The 19,384-nt window shown below is 43.8% G+C and overlaps 1 protein-coding gene across 1 annotated transcript in view; it reads right to left on the minus strand.

Moving 5' to 3' along the window:
- The window catches only part of LOC106821248 (myosin-10-like), an 86,089-nt gene that overhangs the window by 10,462 nt on the left and 56,243 nt on the right, over positions 1-19,384 (minus strand). Inside the window, exons 12-25 of the mRNA XM_014825965.1 lie at positions 17,391-17,555; positions 10,108-10,222; positions 9,419-9,725; positions 9,053-9,122; positions 8,493-8,653; positions 7,891-7,999; positions 6,484-6,687; positions 5,995-6,143; positions 5,487-5,601; positions 3,908-4,063; positions 3,490-3,638; positions 3,114-3,258; positions 2,633-2,845; positions 594-794 (exon numbers count right to left, since the gene is read on the minus strand). Coding sequence (XP_014681451.1) covers positions 594-794; positions 2,633-2,845; positions 3,114-3,258; positions 3,490-3,638; positions 3,908-4,063; positions 5,487-5,601; positions 5,995-6,143; positions 6,484-6,687; positions 7,891-7,999; positions 8,493-8,653; positions 9,053-9,122; positions 9,419-9,725; positions 10,108-10,222; positions 17,391-17,555 — 2,259 coding nt within the window. The remainder of the gene's footprint in view (positions 1-593; positions 795-2,632; positions 2,846-3,113; positions 3,259-3,489; positions 3,639-3,907; positions 4,064-5,486; positions 5,602-5,994; positions 6,144-6,483; positions 6,688-7,890; positions 8,000-8,492; positions 8,654-9,052; positions 9,123-9,418; positions 9,726-10,107; positions 10,223-17,390; positions 17,556-19,384) is intronic.

Raw genomic sequence — 19,384 nt, forward strand, 5'->3', positions numbered from 1 at the left:
AATGACTTATCTTTGATTTCTTATTATTTTTTTACTGATGGGATGAGATGGCATGGCATGGGATGGCATGGGATAGGATGGGATGGGATGGGATGGCATGGCATGGCATGGCGTGGGATGGGATGGGATGGGATGCGGTGCGATGGCATGGGATGGGATGGCATGGAATGCAATGGATGCATGGATAGATAGATAGTTCGATTTTCTTTGGCTATTTTCCTTTCAACCAAGCGGTCACAAACTGATCTCCACTGTATCGCCACTGATTTCCCCGGGCAACGCCGGGTATCCCGCTAGTATATATATACAGGAGTAGATAATAGAGATAATCTCTATTATCTACTCCTGATATTATATATATATATATAATAACAACACAACAGGACAACAGACCTGCACAACAAAGAATAGCCATCGTCGAGTTGTGAATGTTTTTTCGTTTTATTTGTATACACACTCATTGATACATAGCTAAATACTTGTAGATCACCATGCAAGGCTTGTGTGTCGAGCCGTAACACTACCGTGTGTACGCCACCGCGACGGCGGTGGCAGCTCTCCCCTCCCCTCCCCTCCCCCGCACGGGTTTAAACGCGGCCGGCGCGGTCACCAGTGTCGCTGCGCTGCCGCTCGACCTCGTTCAGCTTCATGGTGACCTCCTGCAGCGTGGCCTCGACCTGCTTGCGCTTGCGCTCAGAGTCCTGCTTGCTCGTCTGCACGCTCTTCAGCTCGTTGGCCATGTCAACAGCCTCCGATTCCAGCGCTGCCTTCGATTTCTCCACCATGTGTTTCGCCTGTACATCAACGGAGGTGACGTGTATGTGATGAGCTATATATTATAATTATAGTATATATAATATAATATTATAATATTATTATATAATAATATATATAATATAATATTATATATATCTTATTTATATATATATATATATATATATATATATATATATTATTATAGACATATATGATATTATATTATATTATATATGATTTATTATGTGAATGGGTGTTAAGGATACTGCCCAGTTTTTAGGCGCAATTATACCGATTTTTCATTTTCATTATTATTCGATGGCTAACACTAAGTTCTCCCTCTGTAAATACTCATGTCTCCATAATAGCTGCATGTTAACTTTTAGAGCGTTTTGATCGCCGTGTACTTGTGTAGTGAATCGCAGCTGACATCACTGATGACGTCAGAGACATGGTACAACCAGAATTTTCACGGTACCGACTATGCCGGTATCCACCAGCATCAACCCTTCTACAGCTTTTATCTGCCAGTGATAGTTGAAATTGCCACTCGGCCGAAAATATCTTTTACCCCTCATTACATAACTTACATTTAGGCCCGCCTTTGTTGACACATAGCTTAGTAATGTCATGTACTTGTTTGCACGTTTTGCATAAAATTGCGATGGTAACCTTGTCATTTCTCACAATTTGCCATTTTATGTAAAAATACAAAATTTGTGTTGTAACATAATTAGGTCCTGGAAATTTCATGAAATTTTTTGGCTTGAGCATAGAGATACATCTCATCTTTAAATAACCCGTGTGAATAATTTGATTCATTTGTCAATAAGCATTTACTCTTCATTAGAGCAATACCCGTGCAAAGGCTGGACAGTATCCTTAACAAAAAAAGTGGGGACTGAAATACAATTGGGTTCTGGTGGTGGGGTGGGGGGGGGCGAAGCCTCACGACGAAGCGATGTATTCTGTACAATATAAAACACATTTGCTTACATTTTCTGATAAGATAGAATTTTAGAAAATACTACAATATATTTAATTTGTAACATAATGAGTGTCAATGACACTGTAGCTCACCTTGGGTGTGATAGAAGAGGGAGGGGGGATATATAAAGCAAGAGTATATATGGGAGAACTCCCATTATATAGCATATCTCCCATTATATACTCTTGATAATGATATATGCATAAGTTTTGATGCGAAAATAAATGTTTCAGATCTGAGTCTGAAATCTTGACGAGAGATGGCGCTACGCCTAAATGATTGCCATTTTGGTTTTCGAATATCGCGCAAATAAAAACAATAAAATATTCCAGTCAAATTACTGTAACGAAGAATCTAAAACACAATAAATATTACACGTATATAGGTATGATTGTAGAGTTGTTAACCAGTTAGACGAAATAAACGTAATAGGACGTTGTCATCTCTCCCATAGGAGTAACAACTGTTTTGGGGCTAGCCTTACACATTCATATACCAAAATTTAACAAAATCGAATGAATCAAGATAGCCATTTTCATTTTTGCCAAAAAGTGGGCGTGGCTCAAAAGTAGGTCGACTGGCGTGCTCCAAAATAGGTCGTTCAAATCTCTCCCATAGGAGTAACAACTGTATGCAATTTGAAACATGTGGGTCAAACGGTTCTTGAGTTATCGTTGACCGTAGGCAGGCACTGAAATGCATAGTGAAATTGCCAAAACCTACCTAATTTGCATAATAAAAAATAAAAAAATAAAAACCCGTGTGATGTTTTGGGGCCAGTCCTTATTCGTTCACATACCAGAAATGAGCAAAATCCGTTGAACCTGAACTGAATTATGTGACCTACCTAGCACCCCACACCTCTACCCTACGCCCACGCCCGCCTACCTTCTTCAGCTGCTCCACCTGCTCGACGGAGGTCACCTCCTGCTGCGTCTGCTTGTGCCTCAGGTCAGCGACCTGTACCTCGCGAGCCTTCTGCTCCTCCTCGAGCGCCTTCTTTATGGAGTTGAGCTCCTGCTCTCGTTTGTTGCGCAGCTCCTGCTGCACGGCAGTCGAGTCCAGAGACTCAATCAGCTCCGTCTTCAATGCCTCCAGCTCCTGCCAACGATCAACGAGAGACAGCGATCAGCTAACAACATGCTTATCATTAATAATTACAATAATAATAATACATTTAAATATAATTAATGACATCATCTAATGGCATGATTAAGCTACATCACCAGTCTTGTGATAATGCCGCATTGCAAATTTTACATGGTTATGTTCCATGTTCTTACACGACAGTGTTATTGGCTATAGTGATACACCGTTTTACTTGTAACACGGGCCTATTCTGCTTGCAGACAAAGTGTGATCGACATACCTCACTGAGGTCTCTTCGTTGCTTCTCCGCCTTGCCGCGGGCAGCCTTCTCCACATCCAGGTCCTCCTGTACCTCGGCCAGCTGGCTCTCAAGCTCACGCGCCTGCTTGTGCACCTGAGTCTTACTCGCTGACTCCTCATCCACCCTGCAACGCCATTAACACACTGACCACACTAATTGACCAGCATTCATAACTCATCCACACGCAAGGACCAAATTGTAAGGCTGCTTCACTTCGCACCCACCCCAGTCACACTGGCGATTGCCTGGAACCTATATTCCTCCCCCCAATCGTTACTCAACTTAGTCACGAATTCCCCACCCCCAGGAATTTGGTCAGGTAACGGCCCTGCAAGAATGCGCGTGGGTGACAAACCTCTGCACTAGTTTGGCAAGCTCCTCTTCCTTCTTGGCCAGCTGCTGGGTGAGCTCGTCACATTGCGCCTTCTTCTCTGCGAGCTGCTCCCTTGTATCGGCGAGCTCTGCTTCCAGCCGACGCTTGATGCGCTCCAGCTCCTCACGAAGCTGTAGAGCGGGAGCAGAGTAGACATGTCACAGGTCGCCACACATTGTGCATCCACGCCACCACAATGACAACAACTACACATACACATGCGATGAAAATAATTTCTCCACTAATTAATGTTACGTTGCGTTACGTTATCCTCTTGGTCCCCCGATGGGACTCAAGGCCGTAATAATAACAACTAACTAATGATCAGAGTAAAACACAGAATATCATCAATTAATATAGTGTGTGTCGGCAGGATTTCAGTAGAGAGGATGATGCTTACGGCGATCTCTCTGCGCAGCCTCTCTTCGAGGTCGTTGATGTTGGCTTCATGCTTGTTCTTGGCCTTCGTCAGTGCCTTTGCGCGATCCTCCTCCTCCTGCAGCTGCTGCTGAAGCTCTGCATTCCTGTCCTCAATCTGCTTCTTCTCCTTCAACAACTGAAATAAGCGCCCCGGTGACACAGTCAGCATTGTTGTGGTATCTTGAAAGGGGTGAGGACGACTTGGATCTACGGCTTAGCGATGAGGCAGGGAACATAGAACTCTGATAAGCAGAGGACTTGCACAAGGGGCAGCGAATGCTACAGCTCGGCAGGGCAGAAACCAGGGTAACCAATTTACATGGGTTGCTGTAATGTACCCCCCCAGATATAGCCAGAAACTGTTACCAATTCACCAATTTAACCAGTTGCTTAATGACAACAAATAGCAAAATGATGAGGGCGGCAATGACGAATAATTAGAACAACGTATAAATAAAGATTATTAAGAATATAGTCAGGCACCACGTGACAGTACTATGTTGTGAATCTATGCACGTATTTTTTATATGGTGATACAGTGCTCGAAATAAGCGTTGTCCGGTTGTCCGAGACAACCAGAATTTGCGCCGGACAACCTAACCAGTCTGAGACATTGTCCGGTGGACAACCAAGAAACACTATCCCTAACCCTAACACTGACTCTAAACCGACTCGGCTATCTTATATATACGCGTGGTACCCAATTAATCTATGGTGTATAACCTTTTGCTTTCAATATTTTGCATCTGAACTGACAATCAATCCCAACCAACTGGTGTAGGCTAGCTGGCACAATAATGTTCAGTTTCATACTTCAAATCCGAGTGTTTTCTAGCTCATCAAGAAATCTTAATCGTGAATTAAATCGTGAATAATATAAAAATATGGGACCAGCTGCTATTTCCAACACTGGTATATGTCAGGTTTTCTGATTTATGAGAGGTGAACTCGATTTGGAACCAGCAAACCAGCAAGTTTCTAAAATTTTCTGGGGGAGGACCCCCATACCCCCCCCCCCTATGCCTGTTTTTCACCCCTCCCTCCTTGGAATCCTAAACCCGCCACTGAACAATTACATATCTTGGGAGCAATAATAATGAACAAAAATGCCCCCCTTATGCCTGTTTTTCACCCCTCCTTCCTTGGAATCCTAAACCCGCCACTGAACAATTACATATCTTGGGAGCAATAATAATGAACAAAAATGCCGCTTTTTTGCATGGATTGCAGAACTGAGAGGTAGAGGAGCCGTAGGGGGTGGAGAGGGAGGCGGAGGAGCCAGTAAAATATTAAGTCATCCACTATTTTGCGCAGTTCGCTGTTTTTGGTCCCCCTTGTTAAAAAATCCTGGCTATGCCACTGTTTTTGGGTGTTTTCTGATCATATTATTATGTGATTGAAAATAGGAGATTTGGGGATATTTTTTGGGACAACCAGAAATTGTTGCGGACAACCCGATTTGATGCCGGGGTTGTCCGCAGGACAACCACATTTTTTTTCTTATTTCGAGCACTGGTGATAGCAGCACGGTGTCAGAGAGCATGAGTCCTGTCGCTTACCTTGGTATGCCCATCCTCAGATATGGCCATCTGCTCCTCGTACTGCTTGATTTTGCTCTCCCCTGCGTGCTTCTCCAGTTGCAGCTTCTGTCTCTGGGCTTCCTCCTCTTCTAACCTGCATACGTAGCAATAACATCATTACTCTCACCATTAACCACAAAAAAACCCTTACTAATCTTTCTCTCTCTCTCTCTCTCTCTCTCTCTCACTCACTCACTCACTCACTCACTCACTCACTCTCTCTCTCTCACACGCACTCACTCTCTCTCACACTCCCTCCCTCCCTCGTAAATGCAACCCTACACACATCCCTCTCTGCAGGCATCCCTGTCTGCAGGCATCCCTCTCTCCATTCTCACTCCCACTTAATTTCAAAACTACAGTATTATCACCTCACTATAAGTATAACCATATGACTTATTCTATGCAGGTTATATCCTGTAGCTAACTCACTCGCGTAGGAGACCGGTGAGAAACAGAACACACAGGAACACGCGGGCATACGTACTGTTCCTCCAGGTCGCTGACATGCTGTCCCATCTTCTGTTTCTCATTGTTCAGTCTGTTTGCTCGTTCCTCCTCCTCCTCAATGCGTGACTCCAGGTCATGTAACAGTTCCTCCAGCTCAGTCTTACGAGAGGTGAGGCGCACGCGCATCTACACAACAGGACAACCACGTGATTAGAACAGCGCTAGCCAACCAAGTCAGGTCATCACCACAGTAATCGACTTGGATCTCAACTAGATAATCTTGAATACACACAGGGGAGTAGTACAGGAGCTAAGGGATATAATTGTGCACTTTTTGACCAAAGTATAGAGTCTCTAATTGTCACATAACCTTGTAAGATGATCCACATAAAAGTGCACTAAACCCAGGTGTGTCACTACAGCAAAGTGCCGTCTCACCTTGTGAGCCCACCCCATTACGCTGCCTACCGCACACCACCACCCTCCAACACGTGGCTTCAAGGTTTCAATTGCAGACTTCTCTCACCTCATCAGCTTCAGCGCAGAGCTCGGTCTCGGCCTGCAGCTGCTCAGCGAGGATGCTCTTCTCCTCAACGACCTGAGCCAGCTTCTTCTCGACCTCCTGATGCTCGAGCTTCTGCTTCTCCATCTTGTCAGCGATCTCCTTCATCTCGTTCTCCTTCACGGTGAGCCGCTCCTCCTGACCGGTCACCTGCAGCAGGGGTTTCACCTGCGAGGAGAGAGGAGGGGTTAGACTACCAGAGATTTATACCAGCAAAGGCTTTACCTTAAAGAAAACGAGGGAGAGGGAGGTCAACTACCACAGATTTATGCCAACAAGAAGTTGTTAAAGCCACAATATGCGCATCTAGATGCTAATTTCTCCAGTACTAGACTAGCAAATACTTCGTGACATGCATAATCACACTACCTTATGACAAAATAAACTCTAGTTCCTCCCATTTCACTGCGCGTTTGCTTAAAACCCAGAAGAAAAAGGTGCGAAATCTGGTAATCTGGTGCCAACGACGAATTGTTTGCCAAGCAATTTCGCCCTGAATCGGTTAGGTGATGTCACATGTTGCTACGGTTGTTGAGCAGAGAATATAGTCGTTTACATTTTAAGATAGTTGTAGTATTGTGAACTGCAGTGTATGTAACATCAATGGCTATTGGGAAAGTAATAATAGGCAGCGTAATAAACTCTGAGAATAACATATTGATTTTAGGCTTGATATCGCGAACGATAACATGTCATTACGCTAGCAGCGTGCGAGCGAAAAACGCACACGGGCCGTAGAAATCTTTGCTACACCCGCTGTACGGTTGCTTGGCAGAGCAACGCGAAAGTGTCAACAACATCGGAGAATTTGAACAACATTGGAGGTATTTTCAAATACCTTTTATAAGACAACACGCAGTGAAATGGGAGGAACTAGAGTTTATTTTGCCATAAGGTAGTATGATTATGCATGACACGAAGTATTTGCTAGTCTAGTACTGGAGAAATTAGCGTGTAGATGCGCATATTGTGGCTTTAAGTTAACCCACAAGAAAACGAGCATAGCTCTCACCAAACGAAAGGGAGAAGGAAAGGGAGATGGAGAGAGAGAGAGAGTGCAAAAGTGAGAGAGTGGGAGAGAGGGGAAAGGGGAGAGAGGGGGAAGGGGAAGAGAGAGAGATAGGAAGTTTCAGCAGAGGGTTTTACTAACAAAGGTTTACACTATAACAAGGTTGTACTATGGGGGTACCTGGACAGTAAACTATCAAATTAAGGATCATGAGCATAACAGCTCTACTTATTGCAACTTGCTTTTTATATTTACTTTGAACACACGAATGTAGTGCATTACAAACATCCAAAACATGTCAAAATCGTAGTAAGTTCAGCTCAACCAGCATGTGGCAGACTAAACTGCTTTGCCATGGTTACCTTGGTGAACAGCCTCCACCACGGCCAATTGCGCAGCTTCAGGTAGGCAGCACAGTTACGCTGGATGATCTTGATGGCACTGATCTGCTGTAGACGCTTCTGGTAGTTCCTGAGAAACAGAGCAAAAACCTATGAGGCCATCACAAAATTTAAAATCAAGAGCGTCACACATGCTCCCCACACAAAGGTGGTTCACACAAAGCCATGTCACTAGTTCCACACTACTAGCAAGCCGAAGACCCTTACACGGTTTACACGGAAGATTTTTACATTCCAAGTGTACAAGCAGCTTGGTTAGGCAATGCCAGTGTTAATCTGTTTAGTGAAAATATAGACATTATTACCACAGCTATATAGACTGAACGTATCTATGCTTTTATTGCACAATGAATTCACACTCCATGCATGGCTTTGGCATTATTACTGGGGCAGGCAAGGAGGCACGACGAATGAAGTTGGATGGATGCGGAAGGCTGGACTAGAGGTTGAAACGTGACACAGAGAGAAAGGGGAGAAATAGGAAAGCTGAAGGGAGAGAAGGTGGAAGGGAGGGAGGCAGGGAAGGAGGCAGAGAGGCAGAGCAAGAGGGAGAGAGCACATACTTGCGGGCGATCATGCCTCGACAGTAGGCCTGGAAGTTGACGATGATGTCAGTGAGCTTCAGGTCTCTCTCCTCCTCGAGATGTGCCAGCACGCCCGCACGGAAGAACACCTTGCTCTGTCCGATGCGGTACAGATTCGGGTCAAGCTCCAGTGCTTGAATCTGTGCGGTAAACATATCACATGATCAGTGAAAACCTCAATGACGACATAGGTTCACTAAGGGGTTTGTAGTGCACGATCATTGAATATTGCAGACATCAGTAACTTAAACTGTCGATTATGTTAGTGTATGATTGCATAGTCACAGTATCACTGGTGACAAGCAGTGAAGGATGTGTAAAATACAAACATACAGCACAACAGATCGATCAACATGTATTGTTCATTAAACACTTTCACAACAAAGATTTCAATGGTATGAATATAGCCTCTTCAGTTTCCTTAATGACTGACAATCAAAATAGCTCACTATCAATATCACACTTGTAATAAAGCCTCTCATCATATGACCAATTAGATATTTTAGTTTGAGGAGCATTGATCTCTGAAAGCAACTCACCATGAGCTCGCAGGCCTTCTTGCCATCCATGAAGCCCTTTGGTATCACGCTCGGTGTTAGGAATTCGTACCTGTGAGTTAACATCAGCATAAGGAGACGGCACTTCAAGTGCGCTCAATATTACACCAGTTTACTGAGGCAAATAAGTCAGTGACATTTTATACTTTGTTGAATTCCAATGATGCACTGAACATGCAAGCTGACTCTCGCCACGCCTGCCCTTAGTTTTGGCCCTTACTCCGTCTTCCCCCATGCGCTACCCACCTATGCTATTAATCCTCTAAACCAATGCCCAATAAGCTACTGACTCCCACCTATCTGCACTCTACCAACCCTCCCTTTAGTCTTTTTCTACCAGCCACCCACCTCTGACGGAAGTCCTGGAAGCCGATGCGGTTTGGGAAGCCCTGTCGGCAGATGCGGATGCCCTCCAGCACGCCGTTGCATCGCAGCTGGTCGAGCACGAGAATCGAGTCAATTTTGCCTGCACGCTTCTCGTGGTTCGGAATGATGCAGCGCACAAAGTTAGGGTTGGTGTTGCGCAGTGTCACCATCAGCTTCGACAGCTGCTCCTTGTAGAGCTGCCCGACGGTGCGGAACATGCCCTTGCGCGTGCGCGCTCCAAACTGCGTCTCGCTCATGTTTGCTGTCGCGCTCAGACCGACGATCTCGGCTGTGAGAGAGACAGATGGAAACAGAGTGAGAGTGGTCAATGTTAAACTGAGCACTTCTCCACGCTTCACTAAGTTATGCTTAGTTACACTGGCTCGCAATGATTATCTCCCCACCCCTAATTTACCTTCTGCATATATACAAAGTTATCTTCCCTCTAGATGATCATACATGTGTGTACCTGCATTACCTGCATTGCTTACATTAATTACCAGCTTACTACTGCTACCATTACTTCACTTTTCGTTCCAAACTGGCAAGGCATTGATTAATATAGCATTTAAGAAAACGAGAGATGGGCTTCATCCTATAAGCTTGTTGCCTCCTCCTCCTCCTCCTCCTCCTCCTCCACATCATCATAGTTAAGAGCAACATTAACGCACCATCCTTCCAGATCTGGGCGACGAACGGCTCGGTGGACTTCTGCAGCAGCTCTACAACATTATCGTTCAGCGGGTCCATGTTCTTCATCAGCCACTTGGCGGCAGCATAGTCAACCTGCATTAATGACATTAATTACTACATTTGCTATCACATAATTTCACATTTTACATTATATCTAGTATTATTACTACGTTTATTTCACTGGGCATTCCATTTAATGGTTAATAATCATGTTATTGCTGCCATCCTGCAACTGGCAGGAATGGTAGCAATATCACTCCCCACCTTAACACGCACACAAACATGCACAGGCACATGTGCACTTGCACTTGCACGCACGCACGCACGCACACAAGAACGCATGCACGTACACACACACACACATTGGCACAGACACATAGGCATAGATGTAACATGTCTTTTGCACGTGTTACATGAAGTAGTCAGCAAGGCTATAGACTAGGGTTGTTTGGTGACCAGTTAGTCTGCGTAGACGCAGCGTCCATGTACATTGATGTTACAGGGAGTTGGATAAGTGGGTTTTAGATTAGGCAGTTTCGAGAGTCAGTGTGAAATAGGGGTAGGATGTGGTCTGAGAGAACGGGTGACATGTGCGCTCAGGATGTAGGGAGTTTTGGGGGAATATAGAGAGAGAGATGTAAGAGGGGGGATTCTGGTTCTGGGCGCGAGAGTGAGCACACGCGCGTATGCGCGTGTGCGGCGTTCTTTGTCTGTGTATAAGGAGATGTTATGTGTCTAAGATATTAAAGATCGTACAGTTTACCACACAAGTTTGGATCTACTTCATCATTTCTACATGAACTCTCATTCCTGTTTACATAGACACGCACGGACAAACAAACACACATGGGCACACCGACACACAAATCCATATGGACGCACAGACACACACATGCATGCGCACACGCACCGCTTTTTACTACCAGAAAAGAAAACTGGATTGTGCACTTTTGTGTAGGCGGGAGAGGGTGAGGTGTAGGGAGGAATGCCTGCACATCATTGCCCATAACCATGGCAGGGCTGTGACTTCAGCAGCCATCAGTGCATTCTGACTGAGAGAGCAAGTGTTTGTTCAGTTTACGACGTTACTTCCCCCACACTATAACATTTTGTTTTACGAGTGCAGCCACACCAGCTAACAGATCCAGTTAACTACTATGGCCTCTATGCTAACATCCATACATATGGGCGCCGATCGCGAGTAGGGTAATGGGCCGAATAAAGGGCGGGTGAGTGAGAAGGAAGGGAGAGGGAGAGGGAGAGGGAGAGATATAGTGGAGGGGCATATGCAAAGCAGGAGAGGAGTGGTGCAGTGAGTGGGAAGCTTGGCAGTGAAGGTAGACAGTATAGGATTGCAATTTTCTAGCATGTGCCAGCTGATATGCTTGTAATAACCATTTTTTCAGAAAGCGTTAGCAAATAGTCAGTCACAGTGGCATAAACATAGCGTAGTGGCAGGCGTCCTTGTGATGTGACAAGCGAGTCTGCTATGACCTTATGAGACCTGAATGAGTCTGGCTCGATTTATATAACTTGTTTGTGACGCTAGTTAGCTCTACTTGTGAGCACGTAAAATTCCTACTACATTTTAATAACAGAGCATCAAGTTCACTTTATGATCGCTGATGTTACAATGTCGTGTCGTGACACTGCTAAAGCATATTTGCAGGTGACGATCAGTGACTGTACATAACCGCTACCCACCTCCTGCTATTTCTGTGCAGACTGAATGTTTGCGCAGTGCAACTGCAGAGGGATTTTTGAGAGCACCGATGCCAGGGAGTGTCCCTGCAGCGGTCTACAATGGGAAACATGTTTACACTACTTCATTCCAAACCCCCCACAGTCACCCTACCCTAATAGCTCTCTCCACCGAGTCATCACACACAGAATGTCCCTTCTCTTTCAACAAAAATAATTAATGCACTTTTATTCCTAGGTCTTGAAAGCAATACATAGGCCCACACTAGCCCAAGCTGGCCACAGTGACACAGCAACTTGAATCGCAAAACTAGCACACCTTCCAATATTTATGACTAGGATTTATATATAATCAAGGAATAGGTAGATAGCTTACAAACCAGACAGCTAACAAACCAGAAACGAGATACAGACAATTCGATCAGCAGACTGTTTGAAATGCTGATGTGAGGAATTAATTCCGTATCAAAGTGCACAAGGTAACGATATGCGTCGAAGATAATAAATGACGCACCGTAGTGCACCAGGTGGGCTGTTGGCTGGGGTGACCTTATAACAGGAGCATACAACACACATAACCAGCAACACTCTAGGTTACTAGTACTGTAATGCAGGGTTCTCCAAGGGCACTTATAGCCTGGCGGGCCCGCCAGGCTATCGTCGAGCCCCGCCATCCTAAAACACACCCGCCACGTTAAATATCATAGCCGCCATGCTGGTGTATACACATGAAGTTGAAATATTTAATACAAACAGTCACACTATCCCTATCCCTAACCCTAACTCAAACACTAACTCTAAACCGACTCAGCTATCTTATATACGCGTGTTACAGTACCAAAATTAATCTATGGTGTATAACCTTTTGCTTTAAATATTTTGCATCTGAACTGACAATCAATCCCAACCAACTGGTGTAGGCTAGCTGACACAATAATGTTCATTTTCATACTTCAAATCCGAGTGTTTTCTAGCTCATCAAGAAATCTTAATCGTGAATTAAATCGTGAATTAATTTCCAACGGCATTATTACGAGGCAGGTAACCCAGTCTAACACGAGGTATAGTAGACTGATACACTTACCGGCCACTCCTGCCATTGCCAATGGTGACAACAAATTTTTTTTTTTTTATGAGAGGTGAACTCGATTTGGAACCAGCAAACCAGCAAGTTCCCACCTACACTTTGGTAATTTTATTCCATTAATTATTTTGAATTTTCCGATGGCTTTGCCCATGCAAAACAAACATTTTCACCCCACATGCAGTGCTTCAAATTTACACACAGAGTGTCCCAGATTGCATCTCAGCTTCTACAATTCACAAATTTTCAAGGGGGGCATGCCCCCGGACCACCCTAGCAATGAGTAGCACCCCCATGCTATAATTTAAAGGCTTGGAGAACCCTGTAATGTAGCTGCGCAGTTGGGTAGACATTACATTGGTGTGCAAGTGCAGTACGTATCCTGCAGAGGTGCATACATTTTGCACATAGGTGCGTGCGTCCGTATGGCCTTCCCACGCGCGCTTAGGTTGCTGTCTGAGTGTACGTTCGTGCTTGCACGCGCTTATCTTATGATATATATATACTAGCGGGATACCCGGCGTTGCCCGGGGAAATCAGTGGCGTTACTCAGTTGGTAACCGTTTGGTTGAAAGGCAAATACCCAAAAAAATCGAACTATCTATCTATCCATGCATCCATCCATCGCATTTCATGCCATCCCATCCCATCCCATCCCATCGCACCGCATCCCATCCCATATCCCATTGCATGCCATCTCATCGCATCCCAGGCCATGCCATGCCATCCCATCCCATCCCATGCCATGCCATACATTTTATCCCATGCCATCTCATTTTATCCCATGCCATGCCATCCCATCCCATCCCATCGCACCGCACCGCATCCCATCCCATCCCATTTTATCCCATGCCATCTCATGCCATGCCATGCCATCCCATCCCATCCCATCGCATGCCATTCCATCCCATCCCAACAGTAAAAAATCATAAAAAAATAAAAAAATAAAAGTCATTAAAATAAAAAAGTCAAAAATTATAAATAATATAATGAAATTATATAGAAAATATAATAATATTTGATATGTAACCTACATAGGCTTCCGTGAAGTGTTCACGTCAGTTTGTGCTATCATTATCATCTACCATAGTTTATTCTGGATTTTTACTAAACGTTTAAATGTGGTAAAAAAAAATTGAAATTAACGGTGAATGCGCGAACACACAAATTCGGCTGAACAACTTTATATATATAGATATATATACCAACGTGAAATTAATACCGGGAGACGCCTGGCTGCACGCAGCACCGATGAAAGCTTCCGTATAAGCTCCCATGATAGCTGAACTTTTTATCGTGAAATTACGACATCAGAAAACGCTCTCGCGTGCTGCACTCTTGCTCAGCACGTGCGAAAGACCCCTAGCATGATATAACACACACACACGCGCAAGCACGCACGCACGCACGCACGCACGCACGCACGCACGCACGCACACAACCGTAAGACAACAGTGATTCTTGCCATCTTCTTCTCACACGAGGGGAACGGATATATACGTTTTCCGTTGAAGCTGTTTTACGAATGTGTTTATGCGCAACAGTTTATGTACGAGAAAAAGTATCGTAGGTATGCAACCCTGATTCCTGTTTAGGATGGAAGACCAGGCAAAAACTCATCTCAGACGAGTTTACTACAGCTAGGACACTAAACAAAAGTGGCTGCTACTGCTAATAATAAGCCTGCTTTCCTGCATACGTAGCAATAAACAGGAAATCCCTCACATGCAATGCATATCAATATGATACCATCACAGTACCATCACACAGAGATATCGGAATACCATTCACAGTTTGTAAATATTTACTGTTGCGGGAAAACTTATGATTCCAACTGTCAAAATAGTATTCAATTCATTATAATATAATCACTATGCAGATAACCATGCTGCATCTCTGTATACCATAGGGATGGCACAGAAACAGATCTGATGCACAGGGGTTGCCGTGCGGTATGATATTTATTATAACTAGCTGGAACCCGCGCTAAGCGCGGGCTTAGTGACTGTGATGCATGTGGTACCGACTGTTCAATACCCAGAGAGATAAGAGAAGAGATTGACCTTGACATTGACATTTAACTTCATTATTACATTCTTATTTCTACTTACATTATTGGGCTTACAAAAATGTCTGTGCATGCAGCACAACGTTTACAGACGGCGAAATATTACAGCACAACGTTCACAGACGGCGAAATATTAGCAAGGCAAAGATATAGCGCCCCCTATTTTCAGGCAAATCTTTACCATTTTTTTTGTCTTTTTTAAGCCCGTTTTACCGTTTTCAACCGAGTAAAGTTTAGAACCCGTCCCGTGTATTCATCAATCTCTTCTGTGAATTTGGCGCTATTTGAATCAAAACTGACGGAGCCTTTCATTAACATACATACATACAACATTTGCCAAATTATAGTAAGATAATATAAATAATAAATAATAATAATAATAATAATAAATATAAATAATATTTAGATAGATAGATTAGATAGATAGATAATAGGTTTATTGCAAAAAATTAACTGTATAAATATATTTTATTTTATTTTAATAATTTTCTTTTATAGTATAGTGTTATATAGTATGTTATAGTTTAATCATTTAATTTTAATTTAATAATATTAGAATTTAATAAATATTTAATAATATATTTATATTACATCATGTATGCACTGAAAGATCTGAAACCATGGGGTACGCACTGAGACAAATCTATTATTACTGTGGGGGTTTGCACTGGGACAAAACTGTTACACAGGGGTTCGCACTGTGATCATGGATGCATTGCACAATAAGCACTACTACCATAGCAGCCTAATGGTATGTGGTTAGTATCACTCATCCCACCAAACTCCACCCTCAGAGTTATAAACTGCCATAAGGAAACAAGGAAAGCAAGAACTTTAGTCTACGAGCATCTGATGTTTCACAGTGCTGTGCACACCATCTTGCTGTCTGCTTGAGCATCGCCCACTTTTCAATGTCTGGGGGCCGTTGTCAGAATCATCGTAAAGTTAATGCTAATGTTAATGCTAAGATAACACTTACGACTAATGTTAATGTTACGAGAGGAGCGTTGACAGAAACACAATGCAGCTATTAGAAAACTTACGATAACAGGAACTTCATAATTTGATGTCTCAAGACTGCAGATTGGATGAGAATTGATCACAAAATCCAAATTCATACACATTTATTGTGCATCACAGTAATTTATGCATATTATGATGGCTAACCACATATAAATAATATTTGATGAAAACGACACGGTCTTGAATTTATTCTGCACAACAAGACAAATTCTCACACTTTAACACGAGACGCGAGAGTCATGGTCAGTGCAAAAGTATTTAAAACAAGAGAACAAATGCCATACGTTATTTGTAAATGTTTTGTTTTGTTTCACGATCGGTAGATAATTAATGTTTTTGACGTGTTTTTCAAGAAAAACACATGATATTATCATATTACTCATTAATATAAAATATAATATCACTATAATTGTAATTCTTAATCTAAATGTGTTATTTTCATCTATTAAAGTTACGAGAGAGTCTGGGCTCTCGTAATGGAGGATATTTGCGAGGATTTTTCATTCTCGTAACTTTACGATGTTTCTGTCACCGGTTTACGAGTGGAAGTTAATGTTAAGACTAATTTTGTTTCTGACAACGGGCTCCTGGAATTTAGGCAGCACTTAACGACTTTCGCATGATGATGTGTAATCGCAGAAACCGAAGTGCCGCAGAAAACCCAGAGGCTTGTGAAATGTGCATTGAACAAAACTGAAGGTCGAAGGAAACCACGAGTCGAGGGTTGGGAATACAGGAAGAATTTGAAGCAGGGCGGATGATTAGTTTCCTGTGTGTAGCTTCCTGTTCAACCGATTCGCACCTCGTCCTGCACTATCCCTACTTCCCCCCGCTTCTCAGAACGTGTTTGCCATTGAGACTGGACAGATGCGATGTGTGCATGCGTGCGTGCGTGCGTGCGCGTGCGTACGTGTATCACATCCTACGTACGATCCTGTCTCTAGCTCGCGTACACACGCCCGATTCTGGTTCTAGCTCAGTCAGCAGTGCAGTATCCTACACCGCATCCTCTCCCTGCTTCCTGCCTCACTATGTCCTGTCATGATCATAGCTCTCAAATGACCTTCTTCATCTGTCACCAAATCCTCAGCCACAATACAAACACACACGCACACAACAATGCATGCACACATGGGTACACACATGTATGTACAAACCCAGACATATGCACGCACACACACACAAATACTCACAGGCATGGACAAGAATATGCCCACACCCACCCACGCACGCTACGCACACGCACACGCACACACACACGCACACGCACACGCACACGCACACATCACTAACAGACATGACACACGTACGCACGGCCATGCTGACTGCATGCCATCACCGACTCATTCCTTCCCACTATTATCTACTGACTGACTACTACTGACCTTGCCAGCATAGTGGATGACGCTGAAGTCAGCTGTGGAGCGGAACTCGGCGATCTGGAACTTCGGGTGGCTCTTGTGCGAGGCGACAAGCTTCTCCACAAACGTCTTGTCGTTGGCCTTCGGGAACCAGCACTCCTCATCCATCAGGGCGAGCACACCCATCGGCTGAAACACGGCAACGCTGCAAAGTTACCTCACACTTACCATCGCACTGCATCACAACCATGAATGTGAGCACACGCATCAGCTGCAGCATTACATTACATCTCCACAACCTTCATAACTCATTACAAGGCAGTATTTACCTTTAAAATTCACGTTAGCACAGAACTGAATAATTCTAGTAATGTGGTAGTCGTTGAGCAATGACTGATACGTTAGTTCAAACGGTTGATCTTGTAATTAAAACAATAAACATAGCGAGATTCTTGGTTGCCTAGTTCATTTGTTTTGCCCATTACACCATGGTGGTACATCAATGAAACTAAGAATTATTTAATAAAGGTTAGCATTTTACGAAATATAAAACAACAATAGCACAGCAGTATAGTGAATGCTAGAGACACTCTTCTCTAAATAAATCTAATGGTTCCGGACTACCTACCGGAAGTTTCCCTCTCTGCTCAACATTGGATATGGAAGTAAAGAAACAACTAGTCACAGATGGCCTTGAAAAAAACTGAAAAGCAGCCAAAGACTGCTATCTCTTGCTATAGCTGAGGCAGCATCATCTACCACATTCCATCCTCGGCTTCCCATCAGGATGCTGCCGTTCCGCATCATGACATTGGTATGTGATGGATGCTACCTACGTGACTTTCCATCATCACCCGCACCCAAAACTGGCGCTCCTACGCTGCGGCCAAGGACAAATGTAATTCTGAGTGATGTGAGGAATCCCTCGCAAACACGAAGGTATCCCTCGACGATTCCACTTAGAATACGCATGGCAAGATGGCAATGACAGCGTGTAAACGCGTGAGCACGAAGGTCGACAGTTGGCCCAGAAACGACACAGGAGCGATGACAGCACCACCCACTCTCTCCACCTACCTGCCCACGCAGCTGGCTTCAGTTACAGAGATACCCTCCTCCATCTTGCTATTCTGTCTTTGCGCTGCATTAATTAGACGCATGAAAGACGACCAAAAAATGGCACGCTCGGAATTTTTGTGTATATATGCTTAAATTATACAGGGGCTAAGACAGTGTCGCATGTTTTCGGTAGTGGAGAGCTGAACAGGCTGAAAACCCCTACCAAGAATTCTAACTAACTGATAATATCATGGCAGGCCGTGCTTGGCAGTAAATTAGAAAAGCCATGTTGACATCCTTGCAGAATTTGAGGCATAACACAAACATCTACAATTACTACTAAATCAGAAAGGAAGAATCCATATGTGTAGAGATACACATACTAAGCAGCTAATGGCCCTGTCACACATTGACGATTTAGACAGCGTAGGCCGGACGTATCAAAATTTCTCTAAAACGCTGGCATACGCTGAACTATCGATGTTTTTTTCAATTTTGGGCGTATACATAGCGTATTCATAACGAGTTGGACGTATACTTAACGTATTAGTAACGTATATAGAACGTTTCGATAACTTATAAGATAACTTATACCAACGAATGCTTAGCGTATTGCCGGCGTTCACAACTTATGCCCAACGATAGTCTAACTTATGCATAGCGCGCGGTAGCGTATCGCCGACGATCACGTGTCGATCGTAGCCTATAAAAAGGCTGCCGCTCGACGATTCAAATCATAACCGCACTAGACATCACAGTATCAACATCACCGTCGCAGTATCAACATGCCAATACCATTTTTATATACCAATTCCCCTAAACGCCATTATACGGTAGCTGTAAGTTAGAAACACATTCAGTAAGTTCTGTGGTCGTCCGGAACACGTCAAATACCTCTACATACGTCAATATGCGTTGGAGATAAGTTACACATAGGTTCAAAGCACGTTACTCATAAG

Source organism: Priapulus caudatus, unplaced genomic scaffold (assembly GCF_000485595.1).
Source record: "Priapulus caudatus unplaced genomic scaffold, Priapulus_caudatus-5.0.1 Scaffold65, whole genome shotgun sequence".
Taxonomy (NCBI): Eukaryota; Metazoa; Priapulida; class Priapulimorpha; order Priapulimorphida; family Priapulidae; genus Priapulus; species Priapulus caudatus.